This window comes from Saimiri boliviensis, chromosome 8, assembly GCF_048565385.1.
Source record: "Saimiri boliviensis isolate mSaiBol1 chromosome 8, mSaiBol1.pri, whole genome shotgun sequence".
Classification (NCBI taxonomy): Eukaryota; Metazoa; Chordata; class Mammalia; order Primates; family Cebidae; genus Saimiri; species Saimiri boliviensis.
In genome coordinates this window covers 109,371,618-109,384,078 of record NC_133456.1, presented here as the reverse complement: position 1 = coordinate 109,384,078, position 12,461 = coordinate 109,371,618, and the positions used below count along the sequence as shown (strand labels likewise).

The 12,461-nt window shown below is 40.9% G+C and overlaps 1 protein-coding gene across 1 annotated transcript in view; it reads right to left on the bottom strand.

The window, feature by feature from the left end:
• The window catches only part of UPF2 (UPF2 regulator of nonsense mediated mRNA decay), a 132,081-nt gene that overhangs the window by 103,023 nt on the left and 16,597 nt on the right, over positions 1-12,461 (bottom strand). The window contains exon 3 of the mRNA XM_003930615.4: positions 10,639-11,418. Within this exon, the coding sequence (XP_003930664.1) occupies positions 10,639-11,418 (780 nt within the window). The remainder of the gene's footprint in view (positions 1-10,638; positions 11,419-12,461) is intronic.

Genomic DNA, 12,461 nt, shown 5'->3' with positions numbered 1-12,461 from the left:
CCACTTTACAAGAGTATACCACTAAACCCAAAACTACAAATGCAAAACTATTAGAAAATACCAAAACATATAGAGTAAAATAAGAGTCTTATTATATTGGTATAAAACATTGAGACTTAAATAGCTGGATCTAATTTTTTACATACAAAATATCCATGTGGATAAGGTTTGAAATTTATAAACCATGATGCAAATACAATGTTTCAAAAAGTGAACTATAAATTATGTTATTTTTAAAGTAGTACTTAGAAGTTTTTCATTTCTTGTTATTCGACTTTTCTTATGAATAGTGAAGAAAACGAGGTTTTCTGTAATGCCATCTTCCATCTTCTAAAGTTACAGAGAAAAGGGGAGAAAAATCAAGCCTATATTTATTCTTCCCAACTTATTGAAACGATGTCAAAACTATCCCATTTTACCCTATTTCTACTCACATAAGCTTTTGTTTAAATACTATAACAATTCAAATAACAACATTTTCTATTTTCAGATTATTCGTTCCCATTACAAGTGCATCAGTGCACAGATTCATAAAATCCAGTAATTTCCTTTTTTTCAAATCTGGCCTATTAGGGTCTAAAATGAGAAATTTCATTTTCTTATTATTTAAATATACATTAGATATCATTCTACCAACACATCAGCAAAATGTTAAAATACTTTAACCATAATAACCCAGACTAAAAAGTGCTTCTCTAAAAATACTGTCATTAGAGAGCATTTCCCCCTCTTCAAACATTTGTTTCAGACTACTATTACAAAAACAAAATTTTATCAGTAATTTTGTTAATGAATTCTAAAACTTAAAACAAAAACCCAAAGCATTTTAACATATTCACAGCTATGAAAGAAACAACATTAGTACTTTGAATGAGCTTGCTAAAAATGTTAACCAGAAGTTCTAACAGAACTCATTTCGGAAGCTGAAAGTCATTTTTTAAAAAAATCTGTAATTTACTCTTATTTTTTGTAGAGATGGGAGTCTGGCTACGTTGGCCAAGCTGGTCTCAAACTCCTGCACTCAAGCAATCCTCCCACCTCAAACTCCCAAAGTGCTGGGATTACAGGCACGAGCCACCATACTCGCCAAAATTAAATAAATTACTCAAATAAGTAATGCTCAGAAGTAGGTTACTTAAAAATATTTGCACCGTAGGGCCAGGCACAGTAGCTCATGCCTATAATCCCAGCACTTTTGGAGGCCTAAGCCGGTGGATCACCTGAGGTCAGGAGCTCAAGACCAGCCTGGCCAACACGGTGTAACCTTGTCTCTACGAAAATATAAAAATTAGCTGAGCATAATGGTGCCTGTAATCCCAGCTCCTTAGAAGGCTGAGGCAGGAGAATGGCTTGAACTTCGGAAGCGGAGGTTGCAGTGGGCCAAGATTGCACCACTACACTCCAGCCTAAGCAACAGAGCCAGACCCTGTCTAAAAAAAAAAAAAAAATGAAGAGTTTATTCCACGGCATTTTAGTTGGAAAAAAAAATTAAAAAACAAAAACTGAAGAGTTTATTCTAAAGCAAATTATACTAATGGGGTAATTATGGTTCTAAGATATTTCAAAACCCCTAATGACAATTACGATGCAACATTATTTCATACTGAAAAGAAATCAGAAAATATATCTCAGAATAATATAACCCAAAACTTCCTTTCTCTTAATAAGTTCTGACATTTTGGTTATCCAAAGAACAAACATCCAGTCCACTGAGATATATAATAATCACACTAAGAATTTCTGATACATAAGCAGTAGCAAGGTGACTACTTTATGAAAACAAAAATGAACAGTCCTTTTCCTCACTTCCATATGTGGATTTGCCTGTGACTTTGCTTTGAGTCCATTAAAAGTGCTTTCATTCTGTGATGGTTCCCTGAGTCTGCATTCCAGTTCCTCTCCAGTCCTACTGGAACCAAACTAAAATTTTAAAACTTCAGTAAGGCCGGGCGCTGTGGCTCACGCCTGTAATCCCAACACTTTGGGAGGCCGAGGTGGGTGGATCACGAGGTCAAGAGATCAGGACCATCCTGGTCAACATGGGGAAACCCCGTCTCTACTAAAAATATAAAAAATTAGCTGGGCATGGTGGCGCGTGCCTGTAATCCCAGCTACTCAGGAGGCTGAGGCAGGAGAATTGCCTGAACCCAGGAGGCGGAGGTTGCGGTGAGCCGAGATCCCGCCATTGCACTCCAGCCTGGGTAATGAGCAAAACGCCGTCTCAAAAAAAAAAAAAAACAAACTTCAGTAAGGCCAGTCGCAGTGTCTCACTCCCGTAATCCCAGCACTTTGGGAGGCCAAGGCAGGCAAGTTTGAGATTAGCCTGACCAACATGGTGAAACCCCGTCTCTACTAAAAAATACAAGAAAATTAGCCAGGCATGATGGCACACACCTGTAATCCCAGCTACTCAGGAGGCTGAGGCAGGAGAATTGCTTAAACCCAGGAGGTGGAGGCTGCAGTGAGCCTAGATGGCACCACTGCACTCCAGCCTAGATGACTCAGCAAGACTCTGCCTCAAAAAAAAAAAAGCTTCAGTGATACACCTTACCCTTACCCAAATGCATTATTAACAGCACTAACTTACCTAATGAGTATGTGCTTTACTGTTCAGTAAGAATAGTCTTTAAGAAAAGTTTAGTTGTTTTTTTTTAATATCTTACATTAAGCACTCAGTTAGCAGGACAAAATACCAATGAATACAATTATGATTTCTGTTATACATAAGGTAGCCGTATGTCCCTCCCTTGACAACTATGTAATACTGAAATGACTAAATCCACAGCATGCAGTAAGATGAAATACAGACAAAGCAGAGAAATAACTCATTATAGTGCCTGAACATTTAAAAACCCAAGAATTAGGCCGGGCATGGTGGCTCAAGCCTGTAATCCCAGCACTTTGGGAGGCCGAGGCGGGTGGATCACAAGGTCAAGAGATCGAGACCATCCTGGTCAACATGGTGAAACCCCGTCTCTACTAAAAATACAAAAAATTAGCTGGGCATGGTGGCGTGTGCCTGTAATCCCAGCTACTCAGGAGGCTGAGGCAGGAGAATTGCCTGAACCCAGGAGGCGCAGGTTGCGGTGAGCCGAGATCGCGCCATTGCACTCCAGCCTGGGTAGCAAGAGCGAAACTCCGTCTCAAAAAAAAAAAAAAAAAAAAAAAAAACCCAAGAATTGGCCAGGTACAGTGGCTAGAGCCTGTAGTCCTAGCACTTTGGGAGGCCAAGGATGGTGGACTGCTTGAGCCCTCAAGACCAACCTGGGCAGCATGGCAAAACTCTATCTCTATAAAATATATAAAAATTAGTTAGATGCAGTGTTGGGCACCTATAGTCCCAGCTACTCAGGAGGCTGAAGTGGGAGGATCACCTGAACTCAGGAGGGTGAGGCTGCCAAAGACGTGACTGTGCCACTGCGCTGCAGCACGGGTGACAGAGTGAGAACCTGTCTACATAAATAAATAAACCCAAGGATCATTTAGAAATTCTAATGAAATTAAAATGAAACATTTTTAAATGTAGGTACTAAAAATGTCAGGGTATTTTTTTTAACTTTATGAAACTCACAGGAAAAGGTTTTCAGTTTGTTTTTGAAAACCCATATGAGGGAACTAAGTATTACACAGCACATCTGACCAACAAGTATCGCTGCTTTACATCGTTATCAGAGATGTGACCAAAATTTCTCAGGTGAATTCCATGGGAATGTATCACTGAAAATATAATCAAAGGCGGCCAGAAAATATGATTTCATCACATTTTAATTATTGCCTAAAAAAACCCCACTGCTACAAAAAACACAAAAATTAGCCGGGCATGGTGGCTCAAGCCTGTAATCCCAGCACTTTGGGAGGCCAAGGCGGGTGGATCACGAGGTCAAGAGATCAAGATCATCCTGGTCAACATGGTGAAACCCCGTCTCTACTAAAAATACAAAACATTAGCTGGGCATGGTGGCACGTGCCTGTAATCCCAGCTACTCGGGAGGCTGAGGCAGGAGAATTGCCTGAACCCAGGAGGCAGAGGTTGCGATGAGCCGAGATGGCGCCATTGCACTCCGGCCTGGGTAACAAGAGTGAAACTCATCTCAAAAAAAAAAAACAAAACAAAACAAAAAAAATTAGCCAGGTGTGGTGGCAGGTGCCTGTAATCCCAGCTACTTGGGAGACTGAGGCAGGAGAATCGCTTGAACCGAGAGGTAGAGGTTGCAGTGAGCCAAGATCACGCCACTGCACTCCAGTCTGGGCCACAGAGCAAGACTCCATCAAAAACAAACAAAAAAGAACAATTATTTCAGATTTTCTTTTGGTTTCATTTTAGAATTTGTTTATGGATGTCTCAATCTTGTAAAAAGACTCTAGAACAGGCATCCCCAAACTGCGGCCACCTGAGGCCATTTATCCGGCCCCCCGCCGCACTTCAGGAAGGGGCACCTCTTTCATTGGTGGTCAGTGAGAGGAGCACAGTATGTGGTGGCCCTCCAACAGTCTGAGGGACAGTGAACTGGCCCCCTGTGTAAAAAGTTTGGGGACGCCTGCTCTAGAACATAGCAAAGCAAAACTGTACCCATTTAAATGGGCACTACTAATACAGCAAAGTCATTTAAACACAATTAGAATATCTAAGAGATAACTTTAGAGCTCTTACTACAGTTATAACACTAAGTCTAAAGTACAGAGAAGTAACAAAATTGTGCTTAAATACTACCAATTAATTAAACAACCTACTTGTGAAGCAAGGTACAATTTACCTGGAATCAAAGTGAAAGTAAAAGCAATATCATTTCATTACTGGCTGATGTGTTTTTAAGATTCAATTATCAGTCAATAATGCCTCATGAATTTGCATTAATAAAAGAATGGGAAGAAGAAAAAATGTTTGCATTCTACTTAAATGTTTTCACTGAACTTTGTCACCTCATTGCTGCTAGTCTAAGCCTGCAATCATGAAGGTACTAAGAGTTACAGATGCTGAAGAGAAACTTGGTAACACTTCATCAATTAGGGAGATAAAAAGGAATAAAGACACTTCAAGATTACTCAAACAAGAATTCAGGCCTACAACCTGAATTCATAATTTCACTATACTGAAAAAAACAAATTCTGTAACATAACTGAGTTATATTCAATAAAAATTAAATTGGCCCAGTGCAGTGGCTCATGCCTCTAATACCAGCACTTTGGGAGGCTGAGGCAGGCGAATCACGAGGTCAGGAGTTCGAGATCAGCCTGGCCAACATGGTAAAAACCCCTCTCTACTTAAAAAAAAAAAAAAAAAAAAAAAACGTACCCAGGCATGGTGGCGGGCACCTGTAGTCCCAGCTACTTGGGAGGCTGAAGCAGGAGAAACACTTGAACCTGGGAGGCAGAGGCCACAGGAAGCCAAGATTGTGTCATTGCACTCCAGCCTGGTGACGGAGCAAAAGTCCATCTCAAAAAAAATAGATAACTGCAAGTCCCTCAATTCACTTAAGAAAGAAATCACCCTACCTTTTACTAGATTGTTTAAAATTAAGGATGGGCACAGTGGGTCACATCTGTAATCCCAGCACTTTGGGAGGCCGAGGAGGGTAGATCACCTGAGGTCAGGAGTTCAAGACCAGCAAGGCCAACATGGTGAAACCCCGCCTCTATTAAAAATACGAAAAATTAGCCAGACACATTAGAGGTTCATGCCTGTAATCCCAGCACTGTAGTAGGCCAAGGTGGGCAGGTGGCTTGAGCTCAGGACTTTGAGACCAGCCTGGGCAACATGGAGAAATCCCGTCTCCACCAAAAATACAAAAAATCAGGGAAGTGTGGTGCTAGGTGCCTAGGGTTCCAGCTACTCAAGGCTGATGTGGAAGGACTGCTTGAGCCAGGAGGTGAAGACTGCAGTGAGCACTCTAGCCTGCCACTGCACTCCAGCCTGGGTGACAAAGTGAAACCTTGTCTCAAAAAAAAACAAAATAATAAAAGATACAGAATAAAAGGCTTAAAGAAATTTAAGTAAGTAGGAGTCTTAAATATCACCTAGCTTAGTTTTCTAGCTTTACCATGCCTCAGAGAAACCTTACTGGAAGAACTATTGCCCATGATTTAGTCCTGTGATGTAGAAAAACATCAAAACACCTATTGGATGAGAGGTGCAGTGGGCCACACTTGTAAACCCAGAAGTTTGGGAGGCCATGGCAGGAGGATTGTTTGAGCCGAGGAGGTCAAGGCCAGCCTGGACAACAGTGTAAGGCCATATCTCTATTTTCACAAAAATTCTTTTAAAGGTTGAAGTGAAGGCCAGACACAGTGGCTCACACATATAATCCCAGCACTTTGGGAGGCCAAAGCAGGCAGATCACCTGAGGCCACAAGTTTGAGACTAGCGTGGGCAACATGCTGAAATCCCGTCTCTACTAAAAATACAAAAATTAGCCAGGCATGGTGCCACGTGCCTGTAGTCCCAGGTACTGAGGAGGCTGAGGCGACAGAACTGCTTGAACCCTAGAAGCAGAGGTTGCAGCGAGCCAAGATTGTACCACTGTGGTCAAGCCTGGGCAATAGAGTGAAACCCCATCTCAAAAAATCAATCAATTAATTAAGTAAAGGTGGGGTGGGACCAAGCACGGTGGTCCACAACACCTATAATCCCAATAATTTGGGAGGCCAAGGCGGGAGGACCACTTGACCCCAGAAGTTTAAGATCAGCCTAAGCAATATAGGGAGAGTCCCCTCTCTATAAAAAAAAAATTTAAAAATTAACCAGGCATGGTGGCACGTGCCTGTAGTCCCAGCTACTTGGGAGTCTGAGGTAGGAGGATCCCTTAAGCCCCAGGAGGTCAAGGCAACGCTGAGCCATGATCACACAACTGCACTCTAGCCCAGGTAACAGAGTGTGACCCTGTCACAAAAAAAATTAGAAAGAAAAAAAAAAAAACAGCTACTGGATAAAAACTGAGAGAAAATGATCATTTTAGGCAGAACACCATAATGAACCCTCTTAGAAGGTAGGAAACTATCATCAGGCCAAGTAGGGATTCTGCCCTAATCCATTCCTGATGTCTTTTTTGCTCAGTCACATATCTGTATTTTCACTATCGTGGCTGTTCAAGTTGAAGCTATCCTTAGGCATGATTTATTAAGCCATATGCCAATTATTTTCCATATGGTAATTAAGAGTCTCACATCCGCCGGGCGCAGTGGCTCACACCTGTAATCCCAGCACTTTGGGAGGCGGAGGCGGGTGGATCACGAGGTCAAGAGATCCAGACCATCCTGGTCAATATGGTGAAACCCCGTCTCTACTAAAAATACAAAAAATTAGCTGGGCATGGTGGCGCGTGCCTGTAATCCCAGCTACTTAGGAGGCGGAGGCAGGAGAATTGCCTGAACCCAGGAGGCGGAGGTTGCAGTGAGCCGAGATCGCGCCATTGCACTCCAGCCTGGGTAACAGAAGCGAAACTCTGTCTCAAAAAAAAAAAAAAAGAGTCTGACATCTTCAAATCACTACATCTAAATGGGCAGTGATAAAAAAGGCTATGATGGCCAGGCACAGTGATTCACGTCTGTAATCCCAGCACTTAGGGAGGCCGAGGCCAGTGGATCACCCGAGGTGAGGAGTTTGAGACCAGCCTGGCCCACATGGAGAAACCCCATCTCTACTAAAAATGCAAAATTAGCTGGGTGTGGCGGCACGTGCCTGTAATCCCAGCTACTCAGGAGGCTGGGGTAGGAGAATCACTTGAACCCAGGAGGCGGAGGTTGCAGTGAGCCAAGATGGTGCCACTGCATTCCAGCCTGGGAGACTGAGCGAAACCCTGTATCAAAAAAAAAAAAAAAAAGGCTGTGACAATGCTAAAGTCAGTTTACTCTATGTAAGTAAACTTCTCTAATAACTAAAGATGAACGGTTCTGTATCAAATGGATAAAAGTTTCTAGGGAAAGGCCACAAAGCTATATTCTTAACACTATATCCTTTTCAAATTTTTATCAATGACTTGAATTAATAAAATAGAAGAGCTGCTTATCAAAGCTGAATGTGACCAGAGGATACTATTCAGTTTTTGTTTTGATACAGGGTGTGTATCTGTCGCCCAAGCTAGAGAACAGGGGCACGATCATGGTTTACTGCAGTCTCAACTTCCCAGGCTCAAGTGATCCTCCCATCCCAAGTACCTGAAACTACAGGCGCACACCACCACACCCAGCTAATTTTTATATTTTTTGTAGCAATGGGGTTTCACCATGTTGACCAGGCTAGTCTCAAAGTCCTGGGCTTAAGTGGTCATTCTGCCTTAGCCTCCCAAAGTTCTAGCATTATAGGTGTCAGCCACCATCCCCAGCCAGTACTATTAATAATACACATGTAATCAAATCCAAAGTTTTTATAAGGCTAAAACAATATACCAAAAACATCTAAATAAAGTTTAGAGAGATAAGCAAGTACACATTTAGGCTTTAAAAATCATATTTCACCAGTTCAAGGTGAAGAACTGGCTTGTCAGCAGTTCATATGAGAAATAAAGCTTTAGTGCTAATAAGCTTAACAAAAAACAAAAGAATGACAAGGTAGCTATAAAAAATAAGGCAATTTTAGGTCACAGATAGAAAAGAATGCATACAAAACAAGTATCCTAAGAACAGTGAAGCATCCAGAAATCAAGAAGCAAACTGAAAGAACTGGAGGTATTTAACATGGAGAAGAGAAAAGGGAAGCATTGTGGCAGTCTCTGAATATCTGAGATACTGTCATGGGAATAAAAGACACATATGTCCTGTACCAGTATTCCTCAAACCATCTGTGGTAAACGGCCAACTTTCCTTCCCCAACCATTGGACACTTTTGTAAAAATATAGTAAGAATACCATGGTCCCTGAAAATTCTATAATAATTTCTAAATGCTTCCTCTCAGTTTCTGTATTTAATTAATTATGAAGAGGTAAAAAGTCCATGTATCTCCTACTTTGAGTACATTTACTCCATCCATACCAGAAAAAAGAATCAAATCAAAGGGAATCATTTTGTAAGAAGTTAAATTTCCACTTGATATAACAAAGAATTCCTAGCCCATAAGTATTTCCATCATTGAAATGGCTCAGAGAGAACTGACCTCCTTTGGAAAGTATTAAGAGGAAAAATAATCGTATCTGTTAAATAATCTATAGATGTATTCCTACATTGGAAAGGTGAATGGATTGGATTAAAACATTGGAGAATCCCTCCACTCTCCAAGATTCTGAGTCCAATCAAAAGCAAACACACACACACACTTCCTCAAAGTAGCCAAGAACTAATCAATCATCAGATACTTACAAATCAGTTATGATGTATTAGGTAGAATGTATGAACAAAGGACAATGAAACTGACAAAGCATATGGAAATCATAAACAAGAAGCCCTAAGTGAGAAGTGTGAATAAAGGACCACCATAATCCTTTGTAGCCCACTACTGATGGTGCAAGTACATTCTGAGGTTGCCTCTTCAAAGTTTAAAGAGGTCCTCACAAAGCAAAACATAAAACAAGGGTAATAAGTCTTTTTCTTTTTCCTAAGAAGTATTGATAACACCATTGCCATCTTAAATTCTCACCTCTGAGTGACCTTCGGCCACAAAGATTTAACCACATAGTCTCTACCTTGACCCTGTCCTAACTGTACTACTGGCCAACACTATCCCTGTAGAGTCTTCTGGTTAAGTCAATCACCTTCTAGTGGTAACTACTTAAACCACTCCTTCCCAAAACAGACTTAGGAAATAAGAAAAAGATACTCTCCTATACAAATTTCTGATCAACAGTAATTTCAGATTCTAAACCATGCAATTTAAATAATTGTAGAAATATTAAAATAGCTTAATACTCAGCCACATACTATGGCTATCACCACTTTTCTACACCCCCCTCAGTTCTCCTCCAGATCTATCCTCTATAAAAGCTGACCTAATGCCCACAAACTACATCTACTTCTAGGTTCTTGTTGCTCCTCAGGTATAAATACTACACAATAATCTACAATACCTTTTAACAATCAAAACTGGCTCCAAAGTCAGGTCTTTTCACCAATTACCACAGTCAAAGTACATTACTCCTTTAGAATTTTAAATGAATGCCCCCAGGAAGAAGACTCCTACAAATACATTTTAAAGTTGCATTTAAGAAATTTTTTCACAGCTAATTTTGTGCATTACTTTCCAAAATTCTAATCTGACAATACCACTGGTAATTAATGATTCATTTTCTTAAAAAGAGCAACAGTGACATTAATAACTTAAAATACAAAACAATAAAAGTAAACCTGTTATGGAAAGAACATTAAAGCACACAGAAAAATATTAGTAGGTAACTTTAAGTGACAGAAAAGGAAAATCTACCCCTCAATTATTAAGGAGTATTTAAAATCACAGGAAGAAAACACATACACAAAGCAAAAATCACTATCTACTTGCCAGACTTCTTCTAAAATTAAAAACAAAATCTACTGTAGACTCACATTAAAACATGAGTACTCAAGACTGTTCTACTTTGAAATTTTCCTGGAATGTTAAGAAATCACCTGTAAAGAGCCCTTTTCCATAAGTTCTTTCAGTGGCATGAAGACTTTAAACATTTTTAAGTATGAGCTCCAAAATAAATTCTGAACTCTGAGAAACATTTGAAAATCACCTGTTTTGTCTCTCAGTATTCTGGAGCTCCCTGTGGTCCCTTTTCAGGTGTTTGGTCAAAGACGTAAAGTACTCTTTTAAAAGGTTCTGGAAAGGCTGTTGTTTCTCTGGACTAATTATCTCACTAGGAGGAAAACTCAAATTAAACTTCTCTGCAGCACTCTTTACTTTCCTTGGTATAAGTCCAGCAATATCATCTCCACAATGTCGACAGAAACTAATCACTACAGAGACATGAGTGTGGGACTCCCGATCAGCATTAATAATATTTTTTAGCTGTTCATAGATTAAGGAAAGACCTTCCTTGTCAGTGAAAATCCCAACTATTGTCAATTCTGCAATAAAACGCAAATCAGTTCTTAACTTGGTAATGTTAGGTGTTTTCTCCTCTTTCCTTGCCTCAAAATGTTTCTTCCAGACCTGAAGAAGTGACGAGGCAAAGTCAGCATAACGCTGGTGAAAGAGAGAGCAGAGGTGCACGGCACAGTTCACATCAGAGATTTTCAGCTTTGCTTCCACAATAGAAGCTACAGCTTCTGCAATGTATTTGCTTAAGTTTAGGCCATTAAAATCATGGGACAAGGAGTCTCTCTGTTGTTCCGTAATAGTTTTTAGCTTCTTGACAAAAGCAGTATTTTTCTTCAAACTTGAGTCAAGGCGGCTAAAGAAGTTTTCCTCTGGTCGGGTGTCAGGAGCATTTTGGTTTTTGCTACGAAGTTCCTTTCTTAAATGATGGCGTTCCCAAGCTTCCTGATGAAGTTGAACAGATTCTTCTTTTTCTCTATATAAAAACAAAACAAACAAACAAAATACTCTATGTATTTTGAAGCATCATACACAAATCCCCTTAGAGAAAAGCTAATGAAAAAAATTATCTAAATATAAGAATCTACAAGATTCAAAAGACCTTTCAGGGCCGGGCGCGGTGGCTCAAGCCTGTAATCCCAGCACTCTGGGAGGCCGAGGCGGGTGGATCACGAGGTCAAGAGATCGAGACTATCCTGGTCAACATGGTGAAACCCTGCCTCTACTAAAAATACAAAAAATTAGCTGGGCATGGTGGCGCCTGCCTGTAATCCCAGCTACTCAGGAGGTTGAAGCAGGAGAATTGCCTGAACTCGGGAGGCGGAGGTTGCGGTGAGCCAAGATCGCGCCATTGCACTCCAGCCTGGGTAACAAGAGCAAAACTCCGTCTCAAAATAAAATAAAATAAAATAAAATAAGACCTTTTAAAGACATTTTACTGGCTGGGCACGGTGGCTCATGCCTGTAATGCCAGCACTCTGAGAGGCCAAAACAGGCAGATCACCTGAGGTCAGGAGTTCAAGACTAGCCTAGCCAACATGGTGAAACCCCATCTTTACTAAAAATACAAAAACTTAGCCGCACATGATGGCACATACCCATAGTCCCAGCTACTCAGGAGGCTGAGGCACAATGCTTGAACAAAAAAAAAAAAGAAAATTGTCCACAAAGAATAAAGAATTAACACTATAAGACCAGGAATGGTAGCTCCCAGCACTTTGGGAGACTGAGGTGGGTGGGGTCAGGAGTTCAAGACCAGCCTGGTCAACACGGTGAAACCCATCTCTATTAAAAAATACAGCCAGGCGCGGTGGCTCAAGCCTGTAATCCCAGCACTTTGGGAGGCCGAGGTGGGTGGATTACGAGGTCGAGAGATCGAGACCATCCTGGTCAACATGGTGAAACCCCGTCTCTACTAAAAAGTGCAAAAAATTAGCAGGGCATGGTGGCACGTGCCTGTAATCCCAGCTACTCAGGAGGCTGAGGCAGGAGAATTGCCTGAGCCCAGGAGGCGGAGGT